Source organism: Falco biarmicus, chromosome 2 (genome assembly GCF_023638135.1).
Source record: "Falco biarmicus isolate bFalBia1 chromosome 2, bFalBia1.pri, whole genome shotgun sequence".
NCBI lineage: Eukaryota > Metazoa > Chordata > Aves > Falconiformes > Falconidae > Falco > Falco biarmicus.
Window position 1 is genome coordinate 68,989,976 of NC_079289.1, and position 22,755 is coordinate 69,012,730.

The following is a 22,755-nucleotide window of genomic DNA, read 5'->3' on the forward strand; positions in this document are numbered from 1 at the left end:
GAGGACAAAATTTGTTGACACAAAGGAACAGGCAGTGACAGACAAAAGTAGATGATGAATTTTGAAGAGTCTACAATTCAGGCAAGATGATTCCTTCCAAGACTTGCCATTTATGAAATTAAACCATCAATACATTACAGGAAAAAAAATGAATGGGAAAGAATGCTTGTCAACAGCAGTGGTAGCAAATTTTGATGCAGATCCTTGTCTTGCTTTCATAGGTTAAGTCATAGAAACATGACAATACCTGTGCTGGTTCAGACCATCTAGCTCAGTACTTCTTCTGTAGTAAGGACTATTAAGAAAAATAAAGTGTAAGATCATGATGTCCAACACACTTCATAACTCCACCTCAGTACTTTCCTAGCCTCCGCTTGTTCTCAGCACCAGGAATTTCCCGAGCCTGTTATGTTTTGTCTGTTTATTCACCTCCTATTGGATGTCTCTTCCAAGTCTGGTCTCCCCAGGAACCCGTGTGGTCTGGCAAAGATACACAGGGCTGCTATCTTTTTCCTGAAGATCAATTATCTTTTTCTCTTTAATGTACTGGATAGCCAGCACTGTGATTGCGCTGAAGTTTGATAAAGTGATGGGTAAAACCAAGAGAAAATGTGTGCTGGTTGCAGAAAATACACCTTATCAGAAGCCGGTGCATCGGACCATGCCGTGTACTGTAGGATACGACCTTTTTCACTCAACTCCTTGACCAGGGCAACTGAAGTCTATCAGTTGCAATGCATAGAACAACATCCTTAAAACCCAAACATGTGGCCTAAGAAGAGAGACATTATCTCAGTGTGTTCCTGGCATGGTACTGCAGTCTACTGAGGGAGCTCCAAAGGACCATATTTGAGAGCTGGAAAGGTATAGCCACAAGAACACAGACCTTCAAACAGCTGCTTAACTCTACCAAGGTTGTGCTCTAGCAGCAGTTCTTCTTATGCCATCCTAATCATCCACACTTGCCTTCCCTGTGCCAGAAAAAAATATTTTGTGTTCCTAGATGGCAGACAGTTCAGAAAACAGATCTGCCTAAGAAATAATTGGCCAAGAGAAACAACAAAAGCAGTTATTTTTCAGCTGGTTTGGTTCTTGGGCAGGTTTCATGGACAGGCAACTGTGCTGGCACAATAGAAAGCAAAGCCTTGGAGCAGACGTTGGCAGGCAGAGGGAGCAGGACAGTCCAAACTAGTGAAGACAGGGAATAAGCACCTGTCAGACCATGCCAGGAGAATAGCAAAAAAGTGTCACAACTCTTCCATTATCCAGTTGCACTGGATGGCTGCACCAGCATGATGCCTGCAGGCTTTTCCCTGGTAACTTCATGTTGCATGAGTGTTTCCTAACTGTCATGGTTTAACCCCAGCTGGCAACTATCCTGCAGCCACTTGCTTACTCCTCCCGTAAAGAGAGATGGGGAGGAGAATTGAGGAAAAGGTAAAACTCAAGGGCTGAAAGAAGAAAAAATTAATAATTGAAATAAAATACAATAATAATAATAGTAGTAATAATAATAACAAATCAATAATGATAATGAAACAATAGTAATAATAATAATAACAACAACAAAAGCTGTAATGAAAAGGAGAATGAAGGGGAGAAGAATAAAATCCAAAGGGAAAGGAATAAAAAAAAGCAACAAGTGATGCACAATACAGTTGCTCACCACCTGCTGACTGACACCCAGCCAGTGCCCCCCGACCAGCAATCACCCTGCCCTGGCAAACTCCCCTCGTTCATATACTGAGCATGATGTTCTGTGGTACGGAATAACCCTTTGGCTGGTTCAGGTCAGCTGTCCTGGCTCTGTCCCCTCCCCATCCTTCTTGCTGGCAGGGCGTAAGAAACTGAAAAGTCCTTGACTTGGTATAAACATTACTTAGCAACAATTGAAAACATCAGTGTGTTATCAACATTATTCTCATAGTAATCCCAAAACACAGCATTGTACCAGCTACTGAGAAGAAAATTAACTCTATCCCAGCTGAAATCAGGACGCTAACTAAACCCATTTAAGAATGCTGTTTTCTTTAAGAGAAATGTTGACTTTTTCAATACCTCCCAGTGTCCAAAGTCACCTTAATAAGGAAAGACAGCTCTATTGTTTTCCTGGGGGAGGATGAGGTCAATTGTGTGTCCGTGCTACAGAAGGGAAGAGGAAACAACAAACTAAAGAAACTTCAGGGTTCAGACACCAGAATATTATCTTGATCCCAGGGTTTCAGTGGAGCTCAGATTTCACATCTGGAGTGCTAGAAATAAAATCCATGTAGTTTGAATTAGCCATGGCCCAGCAGCTGCAAACATGCACAGCTCCCTGCTGACATTCGTAGGCAAACAGGCAGATGGGAGACCAAAACACACTGAGAGCACAGAGCACCCCAAGATCTCCAGGAACACCCATATGACAATGTCACTCGCTTTCGTTCAACCATGACTGGGTTCTGAAACTTGCAACACTAAAAACACCCCAGCTAATCTTGGCTAACAGCTAATGGGGACAAACCCCAGTAGCCTGCCAGCACAAGGTGTCTCTACACCCAGTGCTGCAGCTTGGTAATGCTGGGTAAAGCAAGAGGAGAGGGACTTCACGTGGGAGCATCCCTGGCCTACAGGAAGGCTCCTCTTAGGGTCCTGCCTGCTGCTGGCTCCATTCCTTAGCCCAGAGTGAGTGTGAAGAAGGGCTAAGGATGGCAGCCCCGGAATCGGACCTGAGACACCACATATGCAGCCTAAAGGGTCGTCACAGCACAGAAGCAACATGACCATGGCACAGGAGCCAAGCTGGCTTGAGTGACAGCAACGAGGGGTGCAGCTGGAGCTGGCCCTCCATGCAGGTGCAGCGTCAGAGCAAGGGTGGCTTCAGCCTGAACGCCCACCTGAGCCCTCAGAAAAATCCCACTTTTCCCACAGCGACGGAGCACCCTGGCAAAGCTAGAGTGTGCCGAGGCTGGGCAGCGAGGCAAGAAAGTAGCAGCGACCAACCTGGCTACCTTGGCGGTCGGAGAGCTAGCCCAGCAGAATGGGGCAGCTGTTGAGATATCACTTGGATTTTCAGCAGCTCCTTTCACTGCTGCTGAAAACAGAACTCCTGGCTCAGTCAGCTGCTGGCTTGACTCGGCAGAGCATTTCTCATGCTCTTCTCCAGCATTTGTTGTTCCTTTTTTTTCCCAGCAGCTCTCACAAGTGAACTGGGCCCTTTGGCTGGGAGACAGTTCTTGGCCTGAGGAATTGGTCAGCTGGAGCTATTGCAGCCAGCACATCTCCCTCCAGCCCCTACAATCCCCTGGCCAAAGTAACACACAAACTCACCGCATCTGTAACTAAACTTCATCACATGTCAAAATCCTTATTTTCCTCCTTGAGGCATTTAGGATCACCTGCAGGCTCTGTTATGAGTGCACTGAAACCTACAGGTGCAGGTTTTCAGTGTAGGCCAAAAATAACTGTTTCCACAGCTCCCCTCAAAAGTGCTCTGTACTCACTGCTTGAAAACACTTTGCTGGCAACAAACCAGGAGCTTTTGGGGGGGGGGGGGGGGGAAGAAAAAAAAAAAAAGTATCTGCTCTGCATCTAAGGCAAGGGAATTTCCAGAACACCAGGTCTTGTGAGAGGAACATGGTGATCCAGGAGGTGGCCTCGCTCAGAAAAGCAAAAGATCATCACGCTGATCGGAGTTATCTTCAAAGAGAAAAGCCAAGAGCAGTAAAATATGCCCCCTCTAAGTACGTTTGCGGTTACAGAGAAGTACATGCAAAGATAAAAAGGCACTTTGCTGCTCCACATGCCCCACAACCAGCTCAAAACACTACACGTGATCTTTATCAGTATTTATGTAGGGTGCTGCTGACTTTATTGCTCCTCACCTCCTCCCTTCTTCTCCCCCAGGCCAGGCCATAAGAGCTTCATAATGCTGCCAGGTCTAGGTCAAATTGGCTAAACACTTTTAAAACATTACAAGGATTTTTTTTCCAGTTAGCCTCTTACTTAGTTGAGATGGCATTTAGCTGGCAAAGAAGAAGTCATATGGTTATTGTTTTAAATGGCAAGGGTTTTTTTTTGCAAAATACGCACTTTGATTTAACCCTTATTAAGATATGGTCAAGAACTCTCATTTTATTCCCTATGAATGACCATCTCATACTATCCGCCAGGATCCTACTCCATAAATGGAAATAGCCACTATCCTGTATTCTTCACATCCTTGAGAGAAATGTATGTAGCAACTCCCTTCTCAAGCGCTCTAGCCCAATTCCAGCTAGAATCTGTTGTAACTGACAAGTGCAGGCATATGAGTAAGGTGGTGATTGGTTGTGAGAAGCAGCTGTGTGCCACGGAGTTCAAGGTGAGCAAGAAGCAGCCTCTTTTGGTGGGTTCCAAGGAAGAGAGAGACTGAAGAGAAGCAAGTGCATGGCCTGACTCCCACATTCCTGAATTCCCACCAAACCCACTGAGCTCCTCTCTCCTGTAACTCCCAGCTTCCCCCAGGATACCAGTGATTGCTCATAGCCTCCCCACAGCTGGAGCAGAAAATTTTCAGCTTTAGCAGCAGCACTGAACATTTAAGGGCCTACACACAAAGCACGCCTGGGGCTGCTCTTGGACCATTTGTCATCAGGTGACCTTCATAATGCTTATAATGCTTATACTACTATAACACTTTATTGCCATCTGAGTCCTTGCTACAAAATCCAACCAGCTACTGAGAGCTCCTTGAATTGATGATAGCATCACAAACCACCCTGCCCCAGCCATTCTTGCTAATTTCTTTAAACACTTTCTGCAAAGTCTCATCTTCACCATTAGTTCTGGAACTCAGAATCATTTTGCCTGAGCCACGGCAAGATTTTTTATTTGGCTGCATTTATTATTAATATTAACGTTAATAGTAAGATTATTCATATTAATATTATTTTAATACAGGCATTAATCCAAGTACAAAGTTTTGCTCCACAGAGATTTTGGCAAAGGTGCTAGATAGACTTTGAGACCACCCATCACTTCCATTTTGCAAACACTCTTCAACTTACAAACTGTATGGCTGTAGATTAATTAAGAAAGGGGAAAAAAATAAGAAAAGAAAAAAAAAAGCTACACACCAGCAGGGAAAAGAGGGTTTGCAAGGTCCCTTGGGGCGTGGGCACACAATCCAAGGCAAGGATTGGGGGCTGATCATTTCAGGTAGCAGAAGACACTGCCTGTGAAATGGGATTCCCAAATCATCAGAGCCAGGGAGAACATGCCAGTGCTTCCTTCTCCCAGGAATGCTGTGACATTTTCATATAGTCTTCATGATGCACCTGACTGCTCCCCTCTGATGGCAGCCCTGAGGCAAGTCTTCTTCAAGGGCTCCAAGACTACTGAACCTGTCCATCTGCAGACTAGGGACCTACAAACACTTCAACATCCCAGACCCCAAGATTTTCTCACCATGTGACCATTAGATCTATTTGTTCCCAGCCCAGTGGGCTAGATATTTAAATTAGGCAAAAAAATATCCATACTTCATCACATCAACTGAGCTGTGCTGCTCTCAATTGCCTGGGGAGCATGTGGTTGGTAATGGTGTTCCAGCCATTACGCATGGCTGATCTGCTGGAATGCAGATCCCAGATGAAGTGGTCTCCATTCAGAGTCTTCTTGGAATAACCAATGGGAAGTGTTGTTCAACATAAAGCAGTCAGATCTAATTGACACATGCTGCAGGCTGATAAACACAGCTCTACAGAGGACAACTCCCCATTTCCCAATTAATTCTGAGTTCCCAATTAAATCTGAATTAACAGATGTATGGACTCAAAGGCAAAAAAAAAAATATCTCATTTTCCACTAAATTCCCCACTAGCTCCTACAAAAGTATGGGAAAAGCACTAAAAATAATAATTACAGTATAATTCAGAACAGCAGTCATCAGAATATTATTTTTTTTACTACCTCTTGGTGTGTTTTTTCTTAGTATTGTGGCTTGGCACTATTAGCAACAGAACTTCACTACGGTCTTCTATGAAGAGTGGCTTTTTTTAAAAGGGGAGTGCTTCAGTCTCAGGCATCACTAGATGGAGACGTTGCACAGCACAATGCCAGCACAGCTCACTGCTGCAAGGTTTCAGGATCCCCACAGTCACCTCTTATGGCAGATGTTATTACTCCCTCACCAGCCATCACCCTGGGACTCCTGATCTTTCCTGTCCTCAGTTGTCTACTGTCTTGGATGTAATCCTTTCCGCAATAATATGCCAGTTCATCTCCTCATCTGGGTATGCAACTAACTTTACAACCTTACCCTCCAAAAATGTCAAATGCACCAAAGTTAGTGGTTTTTAAAAAATGACAGCAGACGGTGCTAGCACACTCTTGGCTCATTTAAATACATACATGTACCAAGCCATTCAAATCTAGGCTGAGGAGACATATTTTTACGAAAAACTTGGCTTTTCTTGCAGAAGTCAGCATGTGGTCTATTCTCTTCCCTCTCTGAGGAGAACTAAGTCCCATTTACTTTAAAAATACAGGAATTGGAGCCAGATATCAAGCAGAACCAGATGTCATGACCCAGAAGACAGCATACACAGATGGTAGGGGGACATATGGCACACAAGTTCTTTCCCACTGTGAGTGTCCCTGTCAAGACAGCTCTTTAGCTTTTTCACTGTTTGTTCCTGTAGGCAATATGTAGGGGAGTTAACTGCCAATTTTTTTTCCTGTTTTAAAGGGACAGATAACTTATTTTTTGTAACTCCCAAACACCCTGCTTATTTGCCATTTCAGAAGTAGAATTTATAACCTCCTCCTGCAACTTCCTTACCCCTACAAAGATGCATTTGTCCTGCCGCTTCTCCTACAAGTCATTTGAAATAATGTGGTTGTGTCACACCATACCCAGGAAGTACACACCTAGCTGATACAGTCTGAGTGTGCTTCCCTAGGAGTGAGAGGTAAGGTAAGAGTACATACATCAAATTATTTGCAAATCCAATTGCTTGTCCAAGTCACTCACTTCCACGACACAAAATGCATATTTGAAAAATAGAAAACAAACAAACAAACAGTATGGATATTACAAACAATATGCCCAAAGAGAGAAAAAATACCTTCTTGAGAATTTGAACGTGGCCCTTCCTATGTTTCAGGGAGTTTGTATATATTCACAGTATATAAACCAAAGTATATAAGAAAGTGCAAAAGATCAAGATCAGCATTAGAAATTGGAGGGACAAGGTGGCACTGGGGTGTTACCATGGACAATGCAGGAAAAAGAAGCACTCCCCCCATACGTATTGCTGGTGAGATAAGGGAAAGAGAGAACACAGATTTTAATAATTGCCAACAGAAATAAAGTCCATCAGAGAAAATGCTTAGTGGGAAAAAAATAAATTCTAATGAGACAGTGTTCAAAGTTCTCCTTCTACTACAGCTACTGCTGTGCTCACAAAAAATTTAGGGCAAGATCAAATGAGTAGCTGGGGGCAAAAATGAACTAGAAAAAGAATTTGCACAGCTCAGTCACCTGATCTGGAGCAGCAATTCAAAACCAACATTTCTGGTGCAGAAAATTCACCTTAATTACTTGTGAGCTTTCTACCTTTCTTCAGGGTGACTGTTCTCCTGACAGTCACTGTCATTGCCAAGCAGAGCTCTAGCTCCAGCTGTAATGCCACAGTGACTGGGGCAGAGCTCTAGCTCCAGCTGTAATGCCACAGTGACTGGGGTGCTCTCTCAGAGGAAGTCACACTTTTTAACTGTGCCCCCTGATTCCTAGCAGACCACAGAGTCCTTTTTGCAATTAATTTAAACATGGGAAGCAATCTTAGAGTGGGCCAAAGACACAAATGGTTTGTACTAATTTCTAGCTCACTTTCAGTAACTAATGTTCAGTTTGTCTCAACAAATGCATCAAGTCCTGGTTAACATTATCCCATCTTAAAAGACAACAAAGCATACACGTCAAGTGGTATATTTTGCCTTTACTCTCAGGAATAACAAGTGTAGGGATGACAGGAGGAAACCGTTGCTCCTGTGTTTGTGCATTCTAGCATCTATGACTAAACCAGACCCCTGGGAGTATTGTTAGGTAGCAAAGCTGCTAGCCACTGGTTTTACTTACATGTATTCTGAAGCTCTACAGTGTAATACATCCTTAATTATTTCTAGGAATTTCTCTCCTTAGCTCAGATATTATATACATCAACTGTATTCTGCTTTCTTCATCTTCAAGCTAACTGCAGCTATGGAAGGAGGTATAGTAGTTAAAATACTACAGCATCTGAACAAAAGGCAGAATAGGCTTCCCCCTCTGCAGAAGTTCAAGACACCAAGATAAAGGGGAAATGTAAAATCACCTTTGTGCTCTTCTACCTTCTAGGATGCAATAGAGAAGTAAATTAAAAGGAACAAAAGAAAAAGTTAGTCAGGGTCATCCTGTCTGGGGCCATTGTATAGTCTCCACTGGGTTGTAAGAACTTGGTTTAGGTTTGGGCTCAGAGCACATGCTCCTCCCCATCACATAAGCCTTTATCCAGGAATTAATAGCATCACAGATGTGTACATTAAAACATGAAACAGGCCGTATATCAGCACCAGCTGCCATAAAGGTGAAAAAGTGGGATATGGGAGGAAAATTATGAAAAGAGTAGTCTCCCAGGAAAAAACCACAGTATGTTTGGAAAGACACAGTGGAATTAGAAAATTCGAAACAAGTTAATCAGAAAGCAAGAAAGAAGAGGGGCAATCTGGAGTGCCAAATAAATTGACAGGAACAAGCCAACAGAAGAAATATCATATAATTATGGCTGAAAAGAAAAAAAAATGGTGTAGAGAATGCTTTCAGTGTATCTTACACCACATACCATTTAGACTGTTTTCTCTGTCAGCATAGACAGACAATAAACTGAAATATATCTGCTACATCATGGTGAAAAAATACTTTTTTACAGATAACATTGCATTTGCTTTTTCCTTCTGAAGCTATCAAGTTTCCAGAAGCAGACCTCTTGCCAAATAATCATTTGTGGAGGGTTTTTTAATAAAGAGCACTCAGCACATCTGTCTCTATGGGGTTTATTTTATTATAACACAAAAAGTGGTGTGGTTTTCTATGTGACTTGCAAAAAATTAGTTTCCAAGGCAAGAAGACAGAGACAAAATTCAGCTTCAAGATAAAATCCCATGATAAAAGGATAAGCCACTTCATGTTGTGCTACAGTCAAGTAGTTAGCTAACAATTAACCATAATAACTGAAACCTTTCTCCCACACTCATTTTCACACAAGAATACTAAAATGCCTATATAATCATACTAAATGTGGTTGTTTAAAAAAGTATCAGGTAGATAAATGCTGACTCACAATTATCTGTCTTCACTTAAAAGTCCTTAGGAGTCTCCTTTAGTGGGAAAATTATTATCTTGAATATTGTAGCAAGCCTCTGAAAAGAACTATGAAAAAAGTGGCCAGAAATTGTAACAGCACATTCACAGAGGAAACAAAAAATACCAGCAGAACTCCATGCAAATCAGTATACTTATATGGAGTACTGCAAATCCTAGAGTTATTGGTATTTTTTTTATTTCAAAGCATATGAAATTAGGATGTTGGAAAAAAATATCTACCACAGTTTCAACCTCTTTATTATTTCTCTCATTTTATATGGAAAACAAGGGTTCTGTTTTGAAACACAAGTAGAAAAAAAAACAACTTTGAAGGAAAGTGTAATTTTCAACACACTTCTGACCAAGTTTAAGTCTAAACAGAGTGTAAAAATTTGTCAATAAGGATTACCTAAACTCTCTAGGTTCTTACATTTATTTTTTAAAGATACTAGCCTAAGTGTTCTGCATTTCCAAGGAACACTGACTGAACATCTACTAGAACAATAGTACCTCACCTGATGGATCTATCATGTTCTCAATTTTCATGGCAACATCTCAGAAGAAGTCTCTTGTGAATGGAGGCTGTGGAAAATTACAAAGCTGTGAACACCACAACCAGGAGGATGAGACACTGCTCATAAGAAATATTTGCTAGACCTTCTCAAAGAAAAAGGTACCATGAAATGCTATTGCAAATCTTTCATTTAAAATATATGTTCTGCTCCTGGACCTTGCTTTCTCTCCCAACAAAAAGCATATTCTATAGCATACACACTTGTGAGAACCAGCTGAAAGCAATTCAGTGACAAATGTTATCCTGCCAATAAAGGTAATGTAAGAACCTACTTAACTTCAGAGAAGAACAAAAAAAGCAAGCAGAATTCACATTTGCATCCAAATGATGCCCTTCAAGGCTGGAGTGTGAAAACTCTTGCCACTTCAGACCACCTTGAAAAGGAAGAACTGCACACAGAACAACAGATTGGGACCCAGAAATAACAAGCTACTCCCAAGCAGGTTGACATAGGACATGCCTCTTTTTTTCTTGCAGAAGTAGATGAGATATTATTTCTTGCCATTAGCACCTGGTTAGGTTTCAGAACTGGCCATTTTCCACTCTCTCCAGGATACCCATCCCAAGCACAGTCCTTTGACAGATTCTCCGTGAATTTCTGTGTTTGTAGTTAGTACAGTTGAGACATGGAATGGGAGCATCTGGTTTCCAGAGTAGCAGCACAGTCTAGAAAGCTTCCAGTTTGCATGAAATCTGAAATATTTTCAGTTTCCTGACCATTTCAAGAGACTAAGTTTAGAAAACACCCCATAAACCAGATACCACAGAATTATTCAATAAATGTGTAAAAAGCCACAGATTCCATTCCATTTGCTGAACACATTTAGTACCAACTGTTCAGCTAAAACACGCTTAATGTTGTGAGGAGTTTTAAATATACCTATGTCATGTGTTTCCCCAACCCCTTCAGGAATCAAGGATAAGGTCTGCTGCTCAGGAGGGCACCCCAAAGCAGATTCTTGCAGTAATGAGGAAGTCAGACAATGATGGAGAAGCAACAAGAAGAACAGAATTACTAGGAAAATGCTGACAACAGACAGATTTTTTAATTTATTAACTGCAGTTTCAATTTTTTAAAAAGTGGACTTCTCAGCTGCTTCTTCAGTGGATATTACATTTATAGGACCATTAATATTACAGGACCATGCCTATTTAATAGTTTACCACCATCAACAACATGTACCTCTTGTATCTGTGCAAGACTAACACAACAAATTGTGTCACTATCCAAAACCCAGAACAGAAATAAAGCTGGACAGTTTTTCTTTTAGGGTGTAATTTGGGGAAGGGATGAGTAGGTTTTACTCCTTGAAGAAAACACTTACTTTGTAATATAAAGAATTTGTGTAAAAAACCCACACATTTCAGAATAACCTTCTCAGTATTACTTTAATAAGTGCATTTTAACTTCCCTTTGCTGCAGAATTGTTCCAAGTTAGGGGCAACAAACACATTTCAGAAGAAGATACCTTTTTCCTGGATGGCATTTGATAACGCACATTTTTCCAGAATTTTGTATTTGCTGAACAGGATTTCTCTGAGAAGTCCCCTTTCCATTGGAGAGCTCCATGTTTTTGCTTAACGTATCTGATTGATTCCGGCATGCTTGTGTAGTCCTGTATTTCATCCATTTCTATAAGAATCACTTGAATCCCATCACGGATGAGAGCATTATACATAGCTAGTTGTTGTTCAGCAGTGTCTTCTAACAGGCAGCAACTAGATGTTTCTGATCCCAAAATAATCATCAGTCTTCTGCTTTGCTTAAGGGTTTCATCAGCAACACTGACCACAGCTGTAAGTAATGAAGGAACGATCAATCAAAGTTTGCACAGAAACTTTGCAACTGATGTAAAGCATTTCTTCATTTTAAGATTGCAGATATATGGACCAGTGGCTGGCTCAGAGGACTGGTAAATTTAAGATCTCCACATTCATGATTTATGATCCATTGCATGAAATTACTGAAATTCAGTCCCCAGGAGCAGATATCATTCAAAAAACGCTCAACAATGTTAATATTGCTGCTAAATCCTCATTTATTCATCACTAAAATAAAGGCCAGGCCCTCATAATATCAGAACAGGATTTGTGGTAAGAAACCAGAAGATTTTAAAATAAAGAAATTGTTCATTGGATAAATTGATAAATTATCCATTAAAAATGAACAATTAAGCTTTGTTTTCCCAAAATAGGCATTTTTAAACTGTATATCTCATCTTCTAACCCAAGAACAATGTGTCAAAAGACAACCTATTAACTCTACTAATTAAAGTATACCTTCTCCTGGTAAATCATCTCTTCCCAATATAAAGAGATTATATCCACACTGTTGTTCTAAAACATCAGGGAGTATTCTACGAACAAAGGTTTCCAGACGATAGAAACTTCTGCCTCCACTGCTTTGTGCGTACAGGACATATGCATCATATATTTTCCCATCTAAAACAAACACAAATGTTTCTATTAAAAAAAAAAATATCTATAACACAGCAACGTGCCTTTATTTCAAAGTTTTATTTTGGACTGTTTAAAAATAGTGATGAGGGGCTGATTCACCCAACTGACAGAATAATGTCAAAGCACTAAAATGCCCTGCAAATCAAAAGATAGGTGATCAGCCACAGAACCAGACTTCTTTTCCCACCATGGGGAGGGATATGCACAAGCAAGCTGGATGCAAGACCCTGGACCTGCAGAAGGAAGCCTCCAACCCCACAGGTGCTATGATAACGTGTCCTCTTGCAGGACTTTCCTCACCACCTCTCCTGAAATAAACTCAACAGCAGTTATCTCCACTTCCGACTAACCACAAGAGTGGGTGGAAAATGGCAATTCTTTCTTCTTTTTCTTTTTTTTCCTTTGTTCTCCATTAGAACTCTGGTAAAGTGTTCTGGGGAAACTGAACTTTTAACCAGAAGTTGAAATAACTTTTCTGTGAAAATGTTTAGAATAGCCATGAGAAAAAATTACTACTATTTCAATGCACATAGCCCATTTACTTTCAAGCTATGGGGAACTTCAGACAGTCTAATTCTGAGCACTGCCACACAAAAGATCTATAATGTTGCACTTATTCCAATTTTTTCACACCTGTCCAATGTATTAGTCTACACCACAGCAATCAAAACACATAAGAAAAATCACAGAATACAGAACAAGTAGTATTTTTTCTCTTCAGCATGTAAACATCAAAACTGACAGGATTTTAGAGAAGTGTTGGGTAAAAGAGAGAAGTTGCAAAAAAAAAAAAGGAAACCAACGAAATTAATCTCTGAGAAAATGAGTGTCTCATTTTCCATATAAATATTTAATGCATGTCTTTAAACAGCTAGTTTACAGGATGCAGCTCTGCTGACACCTATTGATCATCATCAGAGTGACCATAAATCTACATGTAAAATACTTTACAGAAAAGCAAAGAGTAGCATGTAAATTTAGGAATAACCTGGAGTTCTTTTTGACCTATCTCACCACCACTACCTTCAATATTATGTATTGTTTATTACCTCTTCTATGATTATATTTTTTACGCATATGACTGAAAAAGAATCCCCCAAAAAAAACATTTTTGTGCATTTCTGAAAATTCCTCAAGGTAATTCCACATACATTCTACTAAACAATCACGTTGTTTAGAAGTAGTGGCAAATGAAAAAAATCAATAGGTTTTTTTTATAGAAACTAACATACCTGGTCACATTTACATACCTTCCTTACTTCTAAAGGCACAGACAGAATTACGGTACCAAAGCACCAGCTCAATCTTGAAAATGTTGTAGATTATTAAAGTAGTAAATGTTAAAATTAACAGAGAGACAAGCCCTCCAGTCAGCCATCTTTGTATATTAGGAACTGCACAAAAAAAAATAAGAAGATTGCTTTTTAAATATTGAATTTGTCAAAATCTGATCTTTCATACAAATGTAATACAGATTTGAGTATCGTATTTTCCACTTCTATTTACCTATTTTTCTAATAAGGATAAATACACTACTACAGCAATTCCTTCCCTATGCAGAGGTACATGCATATGTACTGCAAACTGTAAGCCATCTGTCTTCTATGAACACAATGTATAGGCACTTGGTATCAAAACCCGTTCTAGGGAAGTCAAGGCAAAGACAGGCTGAAAAAATAACAGTATTTCTTACCTCTGTGTTTTAACATAATATAGGACGCAACTTGCCCAAAGGCATTTGAAGCCTGACATACAAACGGGTGTTCATAATCTTCACTATTCACTTCTGAAATTATGAGCTTCACAGAATTCATAGGGCGTCCATCGTAAGAAGTTTCCTCCCTATCCAAAAGGCAACAAACAGAGCCATAAAACCACAGCCCTTTCTGGAATGACTTCATCACTAACAGCTGCAGCATGACAATGGTTGTTTCTACAAGACTGTTATCTTACCTGGAGCTGTGCTTCCCCAAAGGAATATAAGGTTTCTATAGCTCAAAGTACAAAAATACACCTTACAAACCTAAGCAAACCCCTGTTATGGGCCTCCCAGCCCCTTCCACGAGCAGGCGAAGAGAGAGAAATTCAACAATGTGATACAACACAGAGTGAGGCCCTGGTTCAAGGTGTCATCTTGCAGTAAGCCGCTCTGGGACAGGGAGGGCATCAAAAGAGGTGACCAGCAGCAGACACCACCAGCTCACAGTGCGAGTGCAGCTGCAGGGAGTGGAGTATCCACTGTTGCTTCACCCCATGGATCAGAACCGACTTGTAACAGCTGAAGTGTCAGGCTACACCATTAGGAGACACAGATTATCCCACACACATTGTACAAGGGCACAAAAGTGCTCATGATGCTGCACATTTAGTCACGTGTACTGTGATGTGTGACTGATGTGTGAACTAAACAACTTTTTAACTACCATTTAAAATGCAAAATAAAAGCTTGAAATATATCATAAAGGGCATATATAGGACAACATGGATCACTTTCTAAGCAAAAAGTTACAGTAATTTGAACACTAACAAAGAATGAATGAATGAACATTACTAATGCAAATGACTAATTGTTGCAAAGATGATCGTTAAAGTGCTAGAAAGTACAAAAAATAACATTACTTTTATGATATCAATTCAGTGACCATGTGCCTCTGCATTATAGCCCAATTGTTTATGGCATTACAACTCTTCATGACAGTAAAATACATTACTTTTGTATAGGGTTTTGTCTCGGTGAACACTCAATTCAGCATTTTATTTCCCCCTTTGTTTTATGATGAGAACTTATTTCTCACTTTATTCTTACTTTGACAATATCATTCTCATTTCTCCATCAGTTTCTTGGTCATAGATTGTGATAATTTTTAAAAAATTCTCAAGCACTATTTTTTTCATAGCACCACCATGAGATGAGGACTGCCAAAAAAACCTTCAATTTTTAGTTCCCAAGCTGTCATACCTATGAAAATTTCAGATCGCCTCCTGCCCCAATTTTAGTTGCTTTTCCAAGTCAGGTCTAGTTTCTTCTCTCCATTTAACCTGCTTTTCACCTCCACCTTATCTCCCAGCTGCCCTTCTCATGCTTTACTCAATCCAAGTCCATTTTCCTTCCAGATCCCAACTCATCACTGGAAACCTGTCTCCCTTTTCTCCTTTCACACCACTAAGCTTCAGTACAATGTCCTCAGCCAAGTCTTCCATTTAGTTGTTCAGCTGATTGCAGTTACATTTCTCTAACTCAAGGCTCTTAAACCTTGTTTAAAGGTTTAGTCTTAATTTCTCCTGTAAAGCACAAGTTTGACCTTGCAACCTTTCAGAGAGGCAGATGTGAAGGGAAAGGAGAACACAGAAGAGACAGTCTGAAGATCATATGCCTGAACACGCTAGATCCAACTGAAAAAGGCCTCTGTGAGGCCAGAGCCTGCTCAATAGAAACTGTATTACAATTATGAGAATGTAGGTCTACAGAATACCTTTTCCCAAGGCTGGAAATTAAGACAGATTTTTACAATGACCAAAAAAAGCACAATCACATGTGAAGTCCATGTGCCTGAAGTTCTACTTCAAATCAGAAAGTGAATTGAAAGAATTAAACATTAGTTTTTTAAAAGAAATCTATTTAAGCAAGTGAAAAATGTTGCTAAATATTTTAATGTCAAAGGGAGAAAGTTCCACTTTGGTTGCCAACACAATATTTTTCTAATCAGAAAATATACTTACTCATAGGGACTTGCAAAAATTCTGCTCATATGAAATACATCAATATACACACCATTGCCTGTCCAAAACACCTCATACCCATCAGCACCTGTTGTATTGCAATCCACTGTAACCTGTGAGCCTATAAAATTGTTACAAAGTGAGAAGTTAATTTCCATAAACTTATTAAAGTCTATACAATTCTATTCACAGACTCCCACACAGACCAGCTAACAATGGTCCCACGTCCTTTCAGAAAAGTTACTCTAACAGAGGGTCTATATACTTAGTGATGTGCAGGTTCAGAAAGAGACTGGTAGGATGGAAGAGGCTAAATCCAGGAAGAAGATGCCTCTCCCTGGGGCATCACTTTCCCTGCAGATTCAAAGATGGATCTGTTCTTAGAATCTCATCCAGAGTGATGGAAAGCAACCAATGTGACAGAGAATCATCTGGGTTCCCCACAATTTTCTTCCCATCCAAGAGATTTCCCTAGGACTTGGTAAGCAACATGCCCTGTCTCTTCCCCACTCACTCCCAAACACTCCTTCTTCAGGAGATCAACATAGAGAAACTGAGCTGGTCACTGAGCTAGTTTTTGTCCAAAAAAACCCCCAAAACCAGCGAACACCGAATATGCCACTCCTAGAGTACAACTTTTCATTAGCATACAAAATCGTATTTTCTTACAGAGAAAACTACTTACCAAGCTGCACTTCAATGGAGTTGTTTCTTGGGTAAGATATTTCTGGGGGCTTTTTTGGTGGGCTCACTAACCAAAAGAAAGAAAATGCTTTTCAGAAGACCTGGGGCAGCTGCAGTCTATTCTATGCTTTACAATCAAAGAGTACAAAAGTACAAAGTACAACGAAAAAAAACCCTGTCCTATGGACAAGTTTGTCAACAATTTTATAACAGACATCACTCAATGCTGATTGTCCTCTCAGGCAGTCATTACTTCTGACAAAAAGGTAAACTATTCTTTGCCCCACCACTTCCAAAATGTAGTGCCGCAAATCTCCACACACTCACGGTGGACTGGCTGATCCATGGCACAAACACCCTGTAATATTGCATGCACAGGTGCTGAGAAGGGTATGAGTAAATATCTATAGCATTACCCCTCTACAATCTGGACAGCACGTCACCCAGCACCCCACAGACGCAAACTGGAGCTGAATACTTTTAGATGGAGCCAAATATTTTAGAGTAAAATTCACCTATTTTAGACTTTTACTATTATAAAGGGGGGAAATTTCATTCCTATGCTGTAATTAATGGCCTTACAGTTCTTCCTACAGCACTATCCTAAGCAAGTACAACATCAGTGGCCCCTTTTAGATGTTTACATTAGGACTAGATATATGACACTGGGGAAAGCTTATTTTTCTCTCCAGGCTAAAAAGGGAGAGGAATCAACAGGTGGATATCTAGACACCTACCTTAGAAATGTCTCAACATGGCTAAATGAATGCCAGCCTGGAGGGTCCCTTAGTAAACACACATACCAGTTCCAGCTGTCTCAGGCAGCTGTAGGACGTTTTAGAATATTTCCTATCAGATACTCAAAGTTCAAGGAAGTTTCTCCAAGAGCACAGATTAGCAAAAAGAAATTCTAACTGATCTTGTTTGAACCCCCTAGAGAAGCACGCAGGATTGCCCCAGATATATCCTTTCCTTCCACTTCTGAAAAATAGTCTGCACTATTCTTGGACCCCAAGTCACCCATTTTAATGTAGACTTCCTCAGCTGGAGTCTTTAAGAACAACTGAGCTGCCTTCAGTCATTTAAGGCAAAGGAGGGATATGATTTTGCTTCTACTGCGTAGTAGGAGCTGAAATTGCACTAAGAGAAAAGTTCTAGGGACTATTTTAAGACCAGAATTATCATTTCATCTGATCTGACCTTGTGTTCCTCATATTTTGTATATCCACATCATATACATATAACATTATATGAATATGATACATATTCATATAATACATATAAATACACATATATACATACATATGCATATCTATTTACACACAGATAAAACAGGCAAGCAAAAAACTAGACTACTAAATCATAATGCAATCTATTAGTAAACCGGAAAATGTCTTTCATCAGATGGAATGTAAAAACAGTACTGATATTTCATACATTGATATAGCACAGCCTTTTCAGTGATCCAGTATCTATTTCATAATGATGTGCTAGCAAAGGAGTTCACATTTTACAGCTAGGCCTTCTTTTTTTATTTTTCTGGTGTGCTGGTGGCCCCCTGTCATAAATCAAAGTCTACTGAACTAGACACACAATACCAGAGATCAACAGTTTTTGTGCTGAGGAACTTAAAACCAAAACCAGAAGAGACGGAGGTCTGAAGGAAACAGATAGGACATAGAGTCAAGGTACTGCTAAAATTTTGGTCTGGTTTAGTTTGTTGTTCTTGCATCAAGAGGACAATGTAAAAGAGAAAAGTAAGACAGGCAGGATAGAGAGTGCAGCTACGGCTACAGCAGAATGTATTGTGCTTACCAAGCCTTACAGGGCACCTGTTTAGGAACCTTGGTAGCTGGTCTGGGCAGCGATGCTTTGACATGCTGCAACTTTGAACAGGGGAATGAATCTTCAACACAGTGGCAACAACAGACAAAAATATATAAACTCTAAGCCAGCATTTCTTCCCCTCACATTTAGGAAAAAACTTGTGGCCCTAAGAATGTCTAGCCACAACTTTGGTCTGCTAGCTTTAGTCTTTAGAAGCTTGGAAAAAATTTTGGAGTCATTGTTATGAACACAAACACTGTGAAATTACCTGCTTACCTTCCACAGTCAGACTGATGTCTCGGGAAATGTTATATTGTTTTCCATTGTAGCCATATGTTGTTTCGCATGAGTAGTTTCCTTGATCATGGACAGTCACATTCAAAATGATAAGATCACTGTCTAAGAAGGCAAACCTTTTCCCTTCCAGCAGCTGGCAGTCCTAAACACGTGCAGAGAACTCTGTTAATTCATATCCCTACCTCTTTCCATGGTTTGTCTCTCTTTAATGCAACCTGAACTTTCAATGGACCACAGCACAAGGGTGGATGCCTTGCAGAGGCTGAGGAAGAGCAAGGGCAGTGGATTAAAAAGCAAACCAACACTTCATTTTTGTTAATTCAAAGATACTCCAGTTCATTTCCTATAGAAAACAACTTTCAGTATCAGAGAAGTAAGAAAGAGAAATGCAAGTATCAGTATTTATAAAAGTATTCATTAATGAAGAATCACTCAATAATTAGACTTAATTTTTTGAAGTACTTAAATACTTATGGTACCATATGGACTGTATGGGCATAAGGCAGGAATGCTGCAGAAAGGCACTACGTTCTTCTTTCAGAATGAAGCTTTAAATAAGTATGAACAATATGAAGTGGCATTTATTTAATGGAACAATATTGAGCACGTAAATGGATATGCCATTTCTCACAAATGACATACTAAATCTGCTTCCACACAACGGAAATTGAGGACAGCGTGTTTCGCTAGCAGGTAAGAAGATGCCACCTAGTGGATATGTGGCTCAACAGCTCTCCTACCTCCAAACTGAATTTTCACCCTGTTAATCAAAAAACCTGTATACACCTTTAAAAGATAAAAAGGCTTAATCCTCTTCCAATTTGTTTAGAAAGCATTTTTCTCCTATTTTCAATAAATATTTCGTTTTCCTTCTACAATTCATAAACATCAGTGATTTATATCTTAAAGAATGGGACAAAACACAGCATTCTCACCTTATACCAACGAACAGGCTGAATATTCTTCTCATCCCTGAAATAGTCCAAGTGTGGGCACACAACTTTTGCAGACGACACTGTGAATATCACCTCCTCTACAGCAAATTTTTCATTTAAGCATAAACCATCAATCCTCTCAAAAACTGTTACTTTTGTACACATTTTCCTGGAGCTTGTTGAACTCCTGCAATTAATATAACATAATTAAACTAACCTATTTGGCATGTATTTTAACTAAAAAAATGTATGTTATTCTTTTTGGAGAAGAGAGGACAAGAATTTACAGTTTCTCTAATAGATTTACTTTTGCCTACTAGGAAAATGAACCAAAACTAGACTTACTTTCCGCAACCTAAAATTAGTTTTTGTGAATGCACTCTCCCTTCATTAGTATTTATCTTACACCAAAATTCTACGTGCTTTCAAAAAGTTATTCCCCTTGAAACTCATTTCTGTAACAGAGTAAATTTTTTAAAAAACTGTCACCTTATCACACATTCATAATCTCCAGAATCTTCTAAGATTGCAGGAAGAAACCAAATTAAATTCTTCTGCTGATGAATTCTAGAATGTTTGTCTCTAGGCACAGCTGTCTGGTTACCAACTTTATACCATGTTAAGTTGTAGTCTCCACTTTTCAAGCTCTTTTCCAGCGAACATCTAATAGCAAGAGGCTGCCCATCAGGCACAAGACTTTGCCTCAACATCACATCATAGGCTTCACATTTCTCTACAGGAAAGAGATAAACATTAAAGAAAACTTCAAACGCTAGAAGGATAAACTGAACTTATTTCTTGACTACATTTACAAAGTTCAGTGGAGTTTTCACCTCCATTCTCAAGTCATCTACTAAAAATACAAATATAATCCCTTACCTTTACAGCTGAGGGTACTACTCACTGATATATAGTTATGCCCCTGAAATGAAATGCTGGTTTTTTGAATTTACAAGCTTTACACTCAGCAGAATCTCTTCATTTGCAGCAGACTTGTCATTTGTATGTTTTAATTCAGATGCAAATAACTAAAGCACTTGTATTCCTCCATTCTGTTTCATGTGCATGTACACAAACACAAATTTCACATTCAATGTCTTTATTTGTTAACTTAACTGTAGTCGAAGTCCTCAAGACAAGACTATGCTTTCAGTATCCAAAGGTCCTAAAAAGGACACTGAAGTTAAAGTTGCTGTTGCACAAATATTAAGTTTGCTATGGAAATGTCAACTCACCCTTCATTTTATGAGCATTTAGAGAGGAATTATTACAAGCACTTACCAATGAGCTCATTTGCTTTCCTCCTGACACAATGAGATTCATACGGAAAACGAGCAACATCCTGAGATTTTTATTACTCTTTTTTTTTTTTTTTTCAATATAACAAAAAAGGCACTAACTCTGGATACCATGGTCACATTCCTAAGTCAGTATTATATTTATCTAAAGTTCCTTGTTTTGTTAGAATATAAGAACAGCCACACAGAGTCATGTAAGTGTCTGTCTAGCCCAAAACCCTGTCTCTGTTAACAACCAGTAGCAAATGTTTAAGAAAAGAGAGTAGGACACCAAGTAATACTTTGCTTCCAGCCCCTTTCTTTCCTCTTATGTTCTGCACAAAAAAACATTCACTGGCTTTTATAATTTCTCTTGGTATCATATATTTCTTGTTTTGAGAAATGGCAAAGTAAACTTTCCCTCATCTGCCTAGTATTTACAATTTTATAGACCTCCATCGCATCCTGCCTCAGTCATCTCTTTACCTCAGAGTCCTCATTCATTTAATGACTTCTCAAATAGAAGCCATCCCTTATCATACATCACTGTCGCTCTTCAGATATAGTCATTCTAAGACAGAACGACCAGAACTGCAGACAGCTGAGGCACATTCACAATGGGGTTAAGGTGTAGCCTTAATGTTGTTTTCTGCTCCACTGCTTGCCAAAAATTCTTCTTTTCTGACCACCACAAATGACAGAGCTAATGCTTCCAGAAAGCACCCAAAGATGTCAGAGGAGAATTTTTCCCAGGTGGTTATTTACTAACTTAACACTCACGTCACACACATACAGTATACATGTTTCTGCTATACATGTATGACCCTTCCATGCCTCTCCACATCCATTTGATTTTACTTACTGACATTCTATCACTAAACTATTCAATATCCAGATACCCTCTTCATAAGTGAGCGTTAGTTTTGATCACCAAGGGATAATTTTGTACCATCCACAGTTCTCACCACCTCATTATAAATCTCTCGCAAATTACTTACCAAAACATTGAATTGCTGAGGTATCTGTATTGAATGCCCCCTAACTTTATGAAATGCTGTGGCCACAGGAACTGGTAACCCTTTTCTGATACTAAATGCTAATATTCTGAAATAGTGTGATTATTATTTTTTTTTACACACTTCTTGTCTCAGTTTCTCTGAAGTAGCCCTCCCCCAACGCCCTCTATTATTTCTATGGAGCAGGAAATAATTGTAAGGTACTCACATAGTTAAAGAGACAATAGAACAGTCTTCTATTGCAGGGAAGGGCAGCCACATAATCACCTTTCCATATGATTACTTACTTAGCCAAAAACCGGACTATCCAATGGATTTTTTAACCTTGCAGCTTGTCCATCCATGGGCAAAAAAAACCCCAAACAACAAACCCAAACCATTTCCAAACAAATGGCTTGCTAGAAACTCCAGGAATTGAAATTCATGAAGCTTTTCTTTTAACACCGTGACACCACTGCAAGATTCCAGTGGAATTACAAGATTATGACAGCAACTCATTTGAATCATCTGAAACGTTTTAAACATCAACTGGATCATTGGTTGACAGCTGAAGGGCAGAAACAAGCAGTTGCAACTGAGCAGCCTAGCAGTTTTACAA

General features: G+C 39.6%; 1 protein-coding gene across 6 annotated transcripts in view; it reads right to left on the bottom strand.

The window, feature by feature from the left end:
• The window catches only part of LOC130145027 (interleukin-1 receptor type 1-like), a 32,064-nt gene that overhangs the window by 3,700 nt on the left and 5,609 nt on the right, over positions 1-22,755 (bottom strand). For 4 of the 6 annotated variants that reach the window (XM_056329411.1, XM_056329410.1, XM_056329413.1 and 1 more), the window contains 9 exons: positions 20,354-20,597; positions 19,865-20,051; positions 18,909-19,071; positions 16,807-16,872; positions 16,122-16,242; positions 14,095-14,243; positions 13,652-13,795; positions 12,222-12,383; positions 11,314-11,736 (listed from right to left, as the gene is read on the bottom strand). In XM_056329411.1, the coding sequence (XP_056185386.1) occupies positions 11,345-11,736; positions 12,222-12,383; positions 13,652-13,795; positions 14,095-14,243; positions 16,122-16,242; positions 16,807-16,872; positions 18,909-19,071; positions 19,865-20,051; positions 20,354-20,597 (1,628 nt within the window). In that variant the 3' untranslated portion in view covers positions 11,314-11,344. Of the gene's footprint in view, positions 1-11,313; positions 11,737-12,221; positions 12,384-13,651; positions 13,796-14,094; positions 14,244-16,121; positions 16,243-16,806; positions 16,873-18,908; positions 19,072-19,864; positions 20,052-20,353; positions 20,598-22,755 lie in introns of those variants that run through there. The other 2 variants (XM_056329412.1, XM_056329414.1) reach the window with 2 other exon arrangements.